Source organism: Crotalus tigris, unplaced genomic scaffold (assembly GCF_016545835.1).
Source record: "Crotalus tigris isolate CLP2741 ecotype Arizona unplaced genomic scaffold, ASM1654583v1 scf7180000017677.1119895, whole genome shotgun sequence".
In the NCBI taxonomy this organism is placed as follows: Eukaryota; Metazoa; Chordata; class Lepidosauria; order Squamata; family Viperidae; genus Crotalus; species Crotalus tigris.
In genome coordinates, this window is record NW_024096560.1 from 356,831 (window position 1) to 372,286 (window position 15,456).

General features: G+C 36.7%; 1 protein-coding gene across 3 annotated transcripts in view; it reads right to left on the reverse strand.

Annotated features, from left to right (window-relative positions):
* Nucleotides 1–10,295: 10,295 nt before the first annotated feature.
* CTTNBP2NL (CTTNBP2 N-terminal like) overlaps nt 10,296–15,456 on the reverse strand; it is a 29,055-nt gene continuing 23,894 nt past the window's right edge. For 2 of the 3 annotated variants that reach the window (XM_039337396.1, XM_039337397.1), the window contains exons 4-5: nt 14,981–15,088; nt 10,296–14,385 (exon numbers count right to left, since the gene is read on the reverse strand). In XM_039337396.1, coding sequence (XP_039193330.1) covers nt 12,928–14,385; nt 14,981–15,088 — 1,566 coding nt within the window. In that variant the 3' untranslated portion in view covers nt 10,296–12,927. The remainder of the gene's footprint in view (nt 14,386–14,980; nt 15,089–15,456) is intronic. The other variant, XM_039337398.1, reaches the window with a different exon arrangement.

The window sequence follows — 15,456 nt, forward strand, 5'->3', positions numbered from 1 at the left end:
ATTGGAGCTGTAAATTAATTTTTTTCACATATTTTGCAATTACAGATTTAAAAGATATTCTTAATGTAAGTTTCAGAACATTCTAAGCTATTTTTGGTCTATGTAATACTTTTAATTCCACATGACAGTTCTGTAAAGTGCATGGTTGTATTTATATTTTGTGTTTACATTGTAATTGCAGTTGTGTCTGTGTGTCTGTGTGTGTGTGTAGGTATATCTCTCTGTTTGCCCCTGAAATAAACACCTCTTCAGTAACAGGCCTATGTGCTGAGCTGTGAATTTTCATCTCTCAGCTCATCAACTCGCCTTCCAGTCCAAACCTGTCAAGCATTTTATCCTCAGGCTGGCCACCTTCCCTTCAGCCTCCTAGTGACAGCAGACATTCCCTTCGTACCCCCCTTCTCTTATATAGGCAGCCCCTCCACAAACAAACCTCCCGCCATGGTGACCCTTCCCCGTCAAACACATTTGACCCCAGATCCTCACACTCTCCTTGCCTCAGTGGCTCTGAGCCTGGCAGCCTTTACCATAACATTTGTTCTGCTCTGTGCATCTGACAGTCGGACTATCCCCAGTCACAGTTAGTAAAAAAGGGAAATGTTTACCAGGCAGCACTGTCTAGGTTGGGGGTTTATTAATTGCTGCCTTAGCCAATTATTCAAGTGCGAGAGATTAATCATCTGGCACGACACACACACACACACTGCACACACACACAATCTGTGAGGCAGACGAGAAGCAGCTGTGTGTAGAAAAACTTGGTCGGCTGAACCAAAAAAAGCTGACCTGGAAAGAGCTTGTAGAAGAATTGGAATGCAGTAAAACGGGACCTTCCATTCACAAATCCTACTTGAATGTTCTTTGCCAAGGCAGTAAAAACTCATTCACCTCTTTTTATTGCCTTTATTGGAAATAAGGGGCAATATACATTAAGCCCTTCAAAATATTTGGCTCATGGTTTTTCCAATACCGATGCATTCAAAATTTTGCCTGAATTTGGGTTTTTCCGCCAGATCACCAAAAACTGAACTATGGAAAATTATGCTGTAAGATTCATTGCTTTAATTTTCACAATCATTTTAAAGAATTGGGTTCAATATCCTTAATTGGAAATTATTTCTGTGGAGAAAAAAAATCCTGATAATTTTAATTCTAGTCCTATTGGGCCCATCAACCTGTAAGGCAACTTTGAGTAAAAAAATCCTGCTTCTTAATTGGGATATTAAAATAGCAGGTTGTAGGAGATTCCCAACTTAATGGGAAAAGTAAGAAGAAAAAAGAATAATGTGGGAAAAAACTAACTAGTTAACACTATTTTAGAGTAGCACTTAGTGAAATTGCATGACATACTTTTGTATGATGTAATAAAATCACTGTAGCAGGGAGGAATAACTGGCACCTCAAGTGCCATATATGCCTCCTAAGTTTTTGGTGCAACTCCCCCCAAATGTCTCCAAACGTTTCTACCAAACTGATAATTATATGTACCACCGCAATTTCAATTAATTTAGCTAAAATAACTTTTGTTTTGGCTATGTTCTGTCTACTCGTGTCTCCACATTTAAGGCCAAATGTAGTCAAATATGGGCCCTGACCCACCACAAAGTTGCATGTTCCTGTGTTATACAGACCAAGGGTAACTCATGATTTGCAATGGGTAGATAATATGTACAGAACCAAAAGTTTGCTTGTACTTTTCCTGAGTTTAGACGAAGCCTTTCAGCTTTCTCTTTCTTTGCTTTTAAGCCCAATAAATACTCTTTTCTTGCTTCCTGCTTTCAAGTAGCAGACAATTTCTTCACCAATTTTCAGCATTCATGGTCAAAGGAATTTTGGAGAATACAAAAAATACACAGTACCTAGGAAATGACAAGTGAACGCATTTCTGTTCTTTTACGGCAGGGGTGTCAAACTGCCGGCCCATGGGCCGGTTTCATCATACCAGAGCCGCGCCGACCCCATTGGCGGCAATGGCAAAAAAGCTCCAATAAGTTGTGTGATGTGACGTGACGTCGCAAGTTTGATATGTCTGTTTTAAGGGCTCTCCAAGCATATTTCATGTGAACCAACAGCAGATAGGAAACAAAAAGATGCACTAGACAAGGCAAGTCTCAGGAGGTGAGCGACCACTGATGTGATTCTGCCGGTGCTATTGTGTCGTTCATAGAATGTTATTGGACCACAGCACGGTCCCTGTGGTCTTACCTGTGAGCGCTCGAGCATCCTCTATAAATAGCCACACCACTGGGTTAGCACTTGGCAGCTAACATTATGAATATGTACCCCTAATGTTTTATTTCACAGCAATTGAATAGGAAGCATACTGGTGCCACTGAATGCAGATGTGGGGTTCAAGGGAAGAATTGCTATCAGCATTGGGTCTTGATTGTGGAGGAAAGGGTAGAATTTAATTATGATAGAATTGCTGGGATTTATAAACTCAGGCATCTGAGATCTGACGCTAAACAACTCCAAAAATATTCTCACTTTGCTTTTATAAATCAATGACACCCAGCTGCATAGATTTTTTTTAGTTCATTTCAACTTTTAATCCTAATGTAAAGTCCAGTCTTTGCCCACTAGGTTTGGTGGAGCTTACTTCTAAGCATGCAAACCTTCCGCCTCCCTCCCATATCCCAACTGAGCTTTCCAAGCAAAGGGCAAGTTTCATTTCACCCAATTCTAAGTACAGCTGCTGACTGGACTGACTGCTACTTCCAACCTGGCAATAAGACAACAACTTGAGGGTAGGGAGAGCATTTTAATGCAGTAGACTGAGTTCAAGCTCCTCTTCCAAAGCTTTGCTCCTTAGTGTTTCATCCAAATGCAATGTCTACCACCCACTATCTACCAAACAAGAGGACCAGCTCTGCAAACAGCAAGTTTAAGAAAACAGGCTGAGACACATACAGTAAAATCTACCCATCTTTATGGGAAACTTGGTTCAGTCTAATTCTCCTCATCAGTTACTTTCTGCCACAATGGTACTCTATGGTTTATACATCTTTTTCACTAATTTTTCTTACTCTCCCTCTTCCAGATACTCCAATTTGTGTTTATATTTTAGAATATGACAAATCAGTATCAGAAACATTAATGAGATTTATTTGGGATACAGACTAGAGAGAATTTTAGATGAGAATTTCAATTCCCTCTTGGCAATATTCCAGACCTCCCGCTCTTCTTTAAACTTCAGCTTGAAGAATCTGTACTGCCAGCACATCAAAGGTTATTGGGAAGCTCCACTTGGGGAAAAATAATATCCCACCCTCATGTTGCTTTTCTATCATCTTCAACACTCATTGTTCATGATAACACTGAAGATGAGAGGTATAAAAACCAGCTGGACATTTTAATCCTTGGCCTGAACCAATAAAATATATCTGTACTGCACTTTGCGGTGAATGCAATTTCTGGGTAGTTAAATAAAAATACTTTTTCTCTTTCTCCATACCAATAATTATTTAAGATCATGTTTTTGGAATGATGATAACACTGAGGAAAATTGCCTGCCGTGAGCTTTAACATTTGGTCATAATGACATGATAATGTATTATGATATTATTGTGCAATTATGGGAATTATATAATTGGTTTTAGGTGCATCATGCTACAGATAATACTTAAAAAATAATCTTTTAAAGTTGGTTGCGATGATAATTTGACATATACAGGGATATTTTATTTATTTATTTATGTTTATGTATATTTATCTATTTATTGTTTTATCATTAAAGGTAAAATACAAAACAGAAAAAGAAACAAACTGAAACAAAAGCATGCATTCATCACTAACAACAAAGAAGAAAAAAATGGTGTACAAAAAAAAGAGAAAATGGTGACCCAAATACAAATAAATTTAACATAAAGTATACAGGGATCTGATATGTAACATTGACATCTGCAGATAATACAGTGGGACTCACATTTCAAAAATAAAGTGGATTTGAAACCATCTATGCCCATTCTTCTACAATCATCTGCTCCCCCCATATTGCTTACACTCATTTCTTTGTGCAGGACAGGAAGGGTATTAGTTCCTGGGTCTTACTTGAAGAATATGCATTTCTATAATATTACACAGTGGGGCAAAGAACTAGAGCACAGTCTATTGCTTATTATATATAATGCAATGAGCATTATGAGCAGTTACCATCTTAAAATCAGTTATGTCTGTTCCTCTGATATAGTCCAGCAAACTGGGTGCATTGCAGATCTTATTAATTAAAGAAAGTGGGACCCAGGTAGTGCACTTACAGTGTTACAATTCCTGCCCTCTGGAAAGATCTCTTCCCAGAAATTTGTGTGGTCTTATCCTTATACTGTTCAGGAAGCAATTGAAGACCTGATTATTCTTGGGGGATAGGTTGGCTGTGGAGACTCTCTTTTTCCTTTTCCCTGTTTTATTTTATTTTGTTATAATTTGTTTTAATCTTGTTTTGCATATTCCATTTTTCTGAACAATTGTATATTTATATGCTTTTATATATTTGTCAATCCTTAGCTGTAAGCCATTCAGAGTAATTTTGAAGTTGCGCAGCCTGTACAAATAATTTTGGTGAAAGATAAGATTTTCAGCAATAACCTTGAGAAACTATAAGCTTATGCCCTCATGAATTAGAGATTTAAAGGTAAAGATGGCAAGCATAGCAATCTTTTTTTTTCCTGCTCAGATTTGGGACAGAATATTGTACTGTACTTCCTCTTGGCCAAAGAAAAAAATTAACAATATGCAACAGGCAAAGCTGCCATCTACTGGTCACATATTTAGGCTGCCATAACTTTATATCAGGAAGAAATGGGGGCATCTAGAATTGCATCTGAAACAAGAGAGCTGGGCTGACAACAGGCTAGACCAGGGATAGACAACCTTGGCTCTTTTATGACTCATGGACTTCAACTCCCAGAATTTCTGAGCCAGCCTGACTGACTCAGGAATTCTGGGAGTTGAAGTCCACGAGTCATAAAAGAGCCAAGGTTGCCTACCCCCGGGCTAGACTAAGGCTAGCATAGGGCTGGGCAATTTGTGGTTCAATGTATGTGTGAATTCAATTATGATGTTATTCCATTGTGAGATTTTTATGGTTTTTTAGGATGTATTATGCAACGACCAGGTTCTCTGGAGGCTTTAGAGCTGGGAAGGGTAGAAAGAATGAGAAGACCATGACCAGCAGCAAAGTGAGTGGCTCAGTTACAGTGGCAATGAGGCACTGTTGGAGCATCTGAAAGTTCAAGTTAGTGACCTGAACTCATCATGAAGATCAATTGAAATAATTTATAGCTGAGTAGATGGACCAAATAACCTTTTGAGATTGAGGAAACATTTGGAATTTGGTCGAAGGCAATCTTACTCTTGTTACCATTGTATCAGGGGAAAACCCAGATAGCCATTGATTATGTGTCATCAAATAGTTTTCAACTTCTTGGTCACTGATCAAATTGAAACGCATTTTTTATTATTATTCTTGGAAGTATTTGTGTGAACCCAATTTTTTTTCTGGAAATACCATGATTCACATAATTATTCTTAAAGAAATATTTTAATAATCAAAAAATAAAGAAAAACAATCTGAAGAAATAAGAGAGATTTGTGATAAAAACAATGATTTATGAAATTATGAATTAGAATATATCTGGATTAGTATTTTAGAAGGGATACCCGAAGTGATAATACATTTATCTAAGATTAAATTGGACTATGGTAACTGTAAATTAATAAATTTCAAAACAGGATTAGGATTTATAGATGTGCAATGTAGAAATGGATTATGTTAAATAGGTTATATTATTTGAGGGAAATAGAGAGGGAACATTTAATGTATTTACTTGAGCTATTATGATTTTGTTTTTGGATGATTGATCCCCTAACCACCACGGTGTCTTGAGCATTCTGTTGTAAAAGTTAAAAAACCAAGAAAATTTGTTATAAAAAAATAAAAATAAAGAAAAACAGAAAACTAGAATGCTAGCTTTGTATTTTCTAAAATATTCTTGATTTTTACTTGAATGTTTCTGGTCTTACATATATTATCTTCACATACTTAGAAAATAAAATAATGTGGGATAAGAGCCTGATACTTTCTTTGGAAGAGTGCCCAGCTTTCCAGGAAAGGCAGAGAAAAGGTTAGTGGGTGGCAGAGGAATTTAACATTTAAACTTTGGAACATACATAAATATAGCATTAGAACTTTAGTGTGACAGAAGCTGTTATTAAGGTTTCAATAAGAAACTATCTTATTAAGGTTGCTTGCATCTGTAAAAAAAAACAAAGTAGAACTTGAAGTCTTGAATTCAGATATGTGGGCAAAAGTCTGGACCTGCCGTTCTAGAAGTTTGCCTCCCTCTGCAGATTCCCAAGTTCAAGAGAAATGATTATTGCAATAACCTGGAAATTATATCATGATAGGTAATAAAGTTCATCCTGGAGGACAAAGATGCTGTTGGAGAGCTACTGGACTATTTGCCTTCTAGTAAAAGGCAATTCTGTGTCTCGCTATATCATATCTGTGTGAAAGACAGTTTGGTGTAGAGCTGAAGGCATCAAATTAGAAACCTGAAAACTGCCTTAGGCACAAAGCCAGCTGGGTGATCTAGAGCTAGTCACTTTCTCACAGCCCTAGGAAGGAGACAGTAGGAAATCATTCCTGAAAAATCTTGCCAAGAAAACTGCAGGAACTTGTCCAGTGTCCAGACATGGTTGAATGGAAGGAAAAAAAATACAAAAAATATCAGATCCAGCTGCTATTCTGGGAGAATAACAGTAACATCCCTTGAAAATTCATTATGTCCACTCACTTTACAGAAAATGGGGAACCCTGCATTATGTATTTATCCAGCCTTAAAGGTAATATAATCCTTGAAATTTAACAGGCTGAAATTCATATCCTGATCTATACAGGCTTTGAGCATCCTGGATATGGATTATGAGAACTGAACCTGGCACATCTGAAAGACACCAATTGGGAAAGTTATCTTAAAAGCTCATTTAGCCAAGAAGTATTGCTAGATCATAGAAGTAAATAAAATTTATGGATAGATTGCTCCCTAGTGGATCTATTGTGTAAATGTTACCAGAAAAAATAGTATTGGAAAACTAATTAGTAATATTCCTATTCCAGTCTTCACATATCTCTGTTAACATATTGATACAGTAATCTAAGTCACAATGGCCCAAGAAATATCCTTGAAGAGAATGGAAAGGGCTTCCAAGAAATAACATTTTATTATTTTGGTTTTAAAATCCCTTCAAGTCAAACTCAATTCCTGAGTGATTACACAAACAATTTATGTAGTTTTCTTGACAATAGAAACACAGACATGGTTTGCCATTGACTAATTCTAGATGCTTGACTTCGCAGCCAAGCTTACAGCTCTAAAATTTCCTCATACTCTCCAAATCAAGTATTAACCTGATTCAACCCACTGCAACCTTTTTTGAGAGCAAGTGTTGTCACAATCTGCTGCCATCTGTTGTGACTGATTCTGGTTTATAGTGTAATATGAAGTACAAAATTTGATTAGTCAAGTTCCTAATCAATTCAAGTAAGATATGTCCCAAAGCCACAAGGTACATAGCTCTACCCTTTTCCCTTGTTACCTTTCTAAGGTCTGCTGTCCAGCATTTTCTGTTCATTCCTGCCCTCATTCTAATTTCTTAACTGGGTTTCCACTCTGAACCAAACATTCTAGTGCAGGCATGTCAAACTCGCAACGTCACATAATGTTGTGACGTATTGTGACTTTTCCCCTATTGCTGGCAACAGGGTGGGTACGGTTTCGGCGTGATGCATCCAGCCCGCGGGCCAGCAGTTTGATATGCCTGTTATAGTGTATCAAAAGTAGGCAACCTTTCTGCATTTTTATAACAAGAAATGTAGGAAATGGGTCTGATGGAAAGACTGACATGATGGTATAATCAGTGAACAGGGTCAGAATTCTCACAGCATATTTTGTTTTGTTGGTAAGGGGTTTCTTAGATTTGTGTCCCCCAGTTTGTTTACCCTAGAAAGGGGTTAAAATAACAGAAAAGTACCTATTAAAGCACATTCTAAAAATGGGTTGCAACCCCATTTGGGGTCGATCGACCATTTCACGGGGGTCGCCAAGCAAGGTGATGTGGTTTCGGCTAATGAAACATTCCAAAGAACTTCCAGGCATTTATTTTCCTAAAAGTCTTTTATTGTTACAAAATGTCGGCACAGGCACAACGGAGGGATGGTAGGATCTAAGTTCTCTTCCTCTGAGCAGTTAAATTATCAGCATGTTCCCTCCCTAAATTAGCTGTCATATCTCACATTATCCAATTAGTTTGAAGGTCAAATGTTTTCTTCCTCTTTCTTTCCCGGGCTTTACCCCCAACGCACCTTCTGCTCTTTATTAACCCCATAGTTACCAGACAATTCTGCATATTGTCAAAAGCAAGAATATACAATATTTGCAGTGTTGACACAAGGCTGTCCGCCATTCTTTCCCCTTTTCCGTCGGGTGCCTTACCTCCCTTGGGCTGGGCCAGCTGGTGGCCCAGCCGGTGGTCGGCTTGCTCCGTCTCTGCCACTTGCCAGCTACGCCTCGGCCGGCGCAGGGGGCACCACGCATGCGTGGCGCTCCCGGGCAGGGAAAGTCCTCAACTTACGACCGGTTGGGTAGTCCTCGACTTATGACTGGTTTAGTCCTCGACTTACAACCAGTTTAGTCCTCGACTTACGACCGGTTGGGGGTCGCGGCATTAAAAAGGTTGAGAACCACTGTTTTAACGCATTTTTGATATACTGTTGCCCACCTCCAACTTTGAGAATTGAAGCAAGTCCATCGGCATGTATACATTTTGAATATCCTATATTATTCTCGATTTGACTATTGACTTTATTGTCTATATAACTGATTTCCACCTTGATTATGTCTTGCTGAGCAGAATCATTAATTGCAGCAATTGTGCAGTGCCTTCCACATTAATGGCTTTTCATTGGAGAAGAAAAAGTTGAGCCCAAGTAGAAATTCTACTAATTAAAAAGCAAAATTCAACTATAACTCTATGGATGGTATTATGAAAAAGGAAGTTCAAATATCATAGCTTCAATGCAAGAACTTTTTTAATATTTTTTTAAAAAAACAAAATAAAGGCAGAGTGTAACTTCCAACACAAGATGGCACTAGTTATTTTCTACATTCTTGGAAGGGAAGGTGATAGATAAGAACTCAAACAAAATACAGTGCATTTGATGGAGCTTTTTGATACAACTATCTCTCTGCTTCTATTTCTGCAGATGCAAAACAGATTACAGAACTATTTTCTGGGCTATCGTGAATCAGAGTCCTAAAAAAGTACACTGAGCAGATTGGTGCCATTGAGATTATCTTTTCTGACTTGAGCACAAGATGTAGAAAGTAGTGGGTGGAATTTTAATAGGCTTTTAATGTTGTAAAGTACATTTTGCAGCATTCCAGTCTAGGGTGAGGGCTTTGCATAAAACAACTCTATTGCCATGCCAACAAAGGATGGGGAAAACAAATAAACCAGGTGAATTACAGAATCATGATGCACAAAAATGGCTAAATGTTCCTCATTTATATTTAATATATTTATTATCTGGTATATCTATGTAATATCTATAGTATGTTTAGGTGTGTGTCATGTATGTTTCACTTTGAGAGCGGGTAACTAAATTTCATTTTTGATGTATGCTGTTGTGCCCACAGTAAAAAAATGACAATAAAGGTAATCTTATCTTAATCAAGTTGAATGCCATGCTTGGTTTCATTTGTTGCCCTTCCAGACACATCCATATTGAAGATAAATTGTACTAACTAAAGACACACCTACAAAACACACCCCTAATAATGAATATGTATTTCCCATCCCAGAAAAATAACCAGCATAGAAGGAAACTACTTATATTGTAGGAGAAAAGCTTATTTTAATCAGAAAATGGAGAAAGTGAATGATTGTGATCTCAATCCAATTGTGTTAAGATAAGTATCATAGTAACAATTAAAATGTTATGCTCTGTAACAAAGACCAATATGCATCCAGGCTATTCAGCCCTAGGATAGCTGACCATTGATAAAGCCCTTAAAATATTTTTTTAAATGATGATCATGCTCTGTATCACTGAGTATCATCAGCACCACTAATTCTATAACTCTGCTTTTAAAATCATTGACTTTATAATGCCAAGTAATGGATGCGTTTATGTATTTTCCTGAATTACTAATTTTAGGCTACTGGCAGTGAAATATTTACTATCAATGAACATAGTCTACTTGACTTTTACACTATATAGCACATAACACTCCACATAAAAATAAAACCCTTTATTGATAGTACGAACATTTAACATGTTTAATGCTGCCATCTATAAAAATGATAAAAAGACTTCTGTTTCATACATTTGACTTTACAAATATACAGATGTTAATGAACAATTAATACTAGGTTATACAGTTTGAACTTCATTATAATCTAGTCCATGACACTTCTCAATACACAATCAAAAGAATATTAAAACATTTTAATTCCATGTTTTAACTATACAGAAAACTGAAATACTAACCCTAAAATCTTAGGGGATTAGCTGGAATCATTTTCATAGTTGTGCTTAATCTCAGGATATTAACTATTAGCAACAAAATACATTTCCTTCTACACTGTCCCCAATATTTCTGTAGATTATAGTACTCAGTGCATCTCCTAATGAAATTCATTGCTGTGTATAAAATTCTATAGTGTCATGTTATAAAGAAAGGATACAAGTTAGTAAACATATAGAAATATTTTAAGGGCTGCTACAATAACCTCTTTTAAGATAAGACACAATACCATCAAAATGTTTACTTGAATTCAGTTATATAGCCTTTCCAATAATGGTTACACTATAAAACTAAATTGTTTATGTGCTTATCAGGATTGTTTCTATGCATCTATAGCCAAACACTTAGGAAAAATTTAATATAGACCATAATATGTGAAGAATAGCATTAGGTTTGTATGATTTCCTGTATCAATATACTGTGGAATATAATGCAACCTCAGAAATATTTGACACTTTGTTAAAATACAATAATCTAGTAACTCCATACCAAAAGAAAAAAGAAAAAAAAAGGAAGGGGAGAACAATGTCTTGACCATATATTGTGGCATCCTGAAGTATTTTTTTTTTTTAATTGTAATGAAGAACTTTGGTCTAATGCAGGAATGGGCAATTTTGTCATGGCAACTGGATATGTGGCACTTATAATTGCTGAAATGAGACAAGATTTTTTTTTGGCTTATTTTTGTTTTTAAAAGGTGACAAAAACAGGCAAAGAAGTATGCACCAATTCCAGCCCTTATTTGCTTTAAAAGCACTGGAAAAAAAATGGCATCATCTAAACCCAAATATTTGCTCCTAAATTTCACAACAATGCCACCCACAATTCAAGGGTTTCCCAAACCTGATCACTGAATGTCAAAGCAGCAATAGTTTCAAAAAATCATGTTGTGATTCTTATTATTAGTGCACACTGAGTTTGGTGAGGCATTCACATATTTTCCCTTAAGGTCAAATTAAAGACACCCAGTTTATCATTAACCTTGATCTTGATTATACCAGTAATATGAGATACTCCTGAAACAATTTCAAACATGAACAGCTATATAAGTATATTGGCCCCACTGACATGATCAAGGCATAAACTTTTGCCCTAAAGTTTGCATTATTGGAAAAATTATTATAAAGAAAACTGCTTATTCAGCCTTGTATGGGTCCCAGCTTATTATTTTTCTTAAGAAAATGGATTTTCACAAATACATAAAGACTTAAAAGTAATTGTACAAGTGATCTGAGGTATAAATAATGTCAATGTGATCACTGTTAAGATTAAAAGTGTTGTGTCTGAGTATGTATACGTCTCTCCATATAAACTGCATCTTTGAAAACTTAAGAATTTGGTTTCCATATTGCTGCCAAATGGGCAATTCTCTTCTCTAAGACAATAAAACTTATCTAGAGAGACCTATGCCTGCTTGAGTTACAGCATTATTACATATTAAGCAATTCTTTACTTATTGCTTTGGATCTTGTAGTACTGATCCTATCTTTTATATATATATCAACATCTGAAAATCCTGATTAGTCATTTCTGATTTCAAGTAGTATTTAATTTTTTTCTCAAGAAACAGCAAAGGCCTTACTGTCAGAAGTTCTACACACAACAGTAGAATGCTTATTAAAATTTTACTTATTTTGCTCTATGGAGAGAAACTTGTAAGGAATCGACAATATTTTGTAAAGACTGGTAACTTGGTTGCTTAAAGCTAACAACTCTTCAAAGTTTGTATCAAAGGAAAAACATAGGTTGCTTAAAATTTAGCAACAGGGCCAAAGTGTACCTGACAACAGTTACGTTAATTTTTTTGTTCATAACAGAGAAAACCAGTCTAATGTTCACCTTTGGACATTTCCTATTCATAGCACATTACTAATAAATATACTGGGAAGGATTAAGAACCATATTGATTTCAAACATTCATGATTCAAAAACTGTTATTTTCTACATTGGATAATGCCTATTGGTATTATAGAGAATCACATTCATATCTGCAGGCTTTAGCTCAGGCACTTCTTACAAAAGGAACAGAAATTTGCATGGAGTGTTTTTCTGCATAATTTAAAAATGAGTATTCTGTTGTCATACTGTCCATAGGTCAGCTCCCAGAACAGAACAACTGCTTCTCTTTTTGTTTGATTTCCCTGCTGCCATGAAATGCCTTGAGGCTCTGAATGTTCAAAAAATTGTATAAGTTGTATTATTTTCTACACTGTATAAAACAAAGAAACAAATGTGTTATACAAGAAGATTCTGTTAGTACTTAAATAAATAACATGGAGTGAATAAGACTGAGTTTCAGCTCTAGGAATTGCAAACACTTGGAATGTTACTCTTTTTAAGACTAGCTATTGGTTGGCAATAAAATCTCAATATCTTTCCCATTGGTTACAACAGTGTTGCTTGAACAACTAGTTGCCATGTCCATAGGGGAACCCAGGGATGCCTGATTTGAGGTTTTCACTGGTGGCGTGGTAGCAGCTGGAGAAGGAGCCAGACCAGGTTTCTTTGGAGGAATTGGTGGAGGATTTCCTCTTTCTGCTCTGGGTATAGTGGGTGATTTAATTCCAGGTGAAAGGGGACTTAAAGGGCTAGAGACCTTACCTGGGCTAGTTTCACTTTTGGGGCTCATAGCATTGGCGAGATTTCGGTAGTCTGTGCCAAAAGGTGAACTGTTAGGGGAGACTGGTTTGATAGGTCCCTGCTGACTGGTGAATCTGGAGAGAACCTGAGTGACTGTATTGCGGGCAAGCTGTTTTGCTGCAGAATTATCGGCAAAAGTTGGTGACAAATCTCTGGATGGAGGACTTTGGAGACCACTCGATTGATGATCTTGATCAGCCTGAGCTTGGAATTTGTGACGAGCAGCATGGAAGCGCTGATTGATTCCCACTTGGTAGGAAGATTGATAGCTAGGGTTGCTGGTTGATGCTCCAAGTAGACGCTTAGTCATGACTGGGGAGGAACATGGTGAAGATGTCAGAGAAGAAGAAGCAGTGTTGCTGGGAGATAAGGAAATTCCATTGGAAGGAAGTGGTGGAAGTGAAGCGGAAAGAGACTCTGTTCTTACTGGGGAGGTGCTACTTTCTGCAGTATTCTCAGCAGCTGGCCCAACAGACCTATCCTTGTATAGATTCTCTACACTAGGTTGAGTTGCCTCAACACCTGTTAGTGTATCAGCATCACAATGTCCATTTGCCTTGGCATAGGGATGGAGAGCTGTGGCCAGTGGTAACATGTGTGCCAATTTGACTGAAGACTCCTGGTTCATGTTTTCTGTCAAGTGATTACTAGTCTGAGAAGCCACTGACCTACCTAAGGAGATTTCTGTAATAGTTGCTGTGGATACCACTGAGACATGTGGGTATGTGCCATCAACTTTGTTGCTGCCAGTTTTCAAAGAAGCTTCTAGTTGTTTTAATTTTTTTTCCAGATCCTCTATTTCTTCTTTTAGGACTCTGGTACGGTTTTCTTCCCGGTTAAGTTTGGCTTTCAACTGCTCTCGTTCAATGTCAAACTCAGATAACTGTTTTTCAACTTGTGCTTCCATTTGCAAGCCTCTTTTCTTCTTGGCTACCAGCTCCTCCTCCAGCTGGTTTACTTTGCTTCTTTCCTTTTCCAACTTAGTATTTAAGTCTCCAAGCTTTTGCCCCTCCTCTGTAGCTTTAGTTGTGGCTTTCTTACATTCCAACACAAGCATAGAAGAAAGTTGCTTGTGGTGTGCACGCTCTTCCTCCAGTTGGCTAGCCAACTTTTTTTGTTCTCTCTCAAACTTCTTCACCTGAGATTTTTCAAATTCCAACTAAAACAAAAGTATATTTTTTAAAATGTTAAAGTTTTAACATCCAGTCAAACTAAAATAAATAAATAAGAATAAATAAATCAATGAGACAATGGATATAAAGATTTTTCAGAGAAAAAAATTGAAGTTTTTAATAGCTTGTATTTGAATTCAAGTAAGTAAAAGGTTATAGAGTAAATAGAACAATAAATGATAAAGTAAATACAACATGGAATGACATATATAATCCCAGCTGCTTATAATATCTACACAAGAGAGATATTTTCTTACTGTTTAACATGTACACTGCAGGTCACAAGGTATATTTGCTAGATTTTGAAACACTGTTACGTTTTGGTCTCAAGGATCTGATGTTTCTTTCATTAACCCAGCTTACTTATATCTTAAAAGACTGAATTCTATTCCTACTAAACAAAATGTGTAGCTCTGAACAATATCCCTTTCTTAGAAGTCTAATTTTCTGCTTGAGGGAAAAAGTAAAAACTCAGAATTTAAGAGACCAACATAAGCTCCCCCACCCAAAGAAGGCATGTTCTCTTGTGTTAAACATTAATTAATCATTTCCCTCTGACTGCTACTTAGGAAGAAGACATACCTGTTGTGTCAGTCGTTCTCGTTCTTTTTCCAGCATATAAGTGACATCATCGCCTTCAGCAGTATCTTGGGCGTGTCGCTGCCTTTCTTCTTCAAGATCCAAGATTACCTTTCAAACCAAAAGGAACATTATCAATCCCATTTAGAGAAATAATTACTACTGTATCCAAATGTAAAGAAAGATACCTATCTGCCCAAAGCCAAATTTAAAGCAAACACGTCAGACACAAATACTCCTTAACTTTTGCTAATGAAGAGATCTTTTTGAAAGGATCCAGGGCAATGGTAAAACAGACATCTATCACCCCCAGCACCCCTTTTAATATTCTTCAAACTTATCCTCATAATTAAATTATACAGCTAATCTTTGTTTTTTTATAATATATTTTATTAATTTTTTAACATTGTCGCCTTAATATTCGGTAAAGAGTGTGTTGTCTGGGTTTACATTTAAAAAACATTTGCTAACAATTGGTT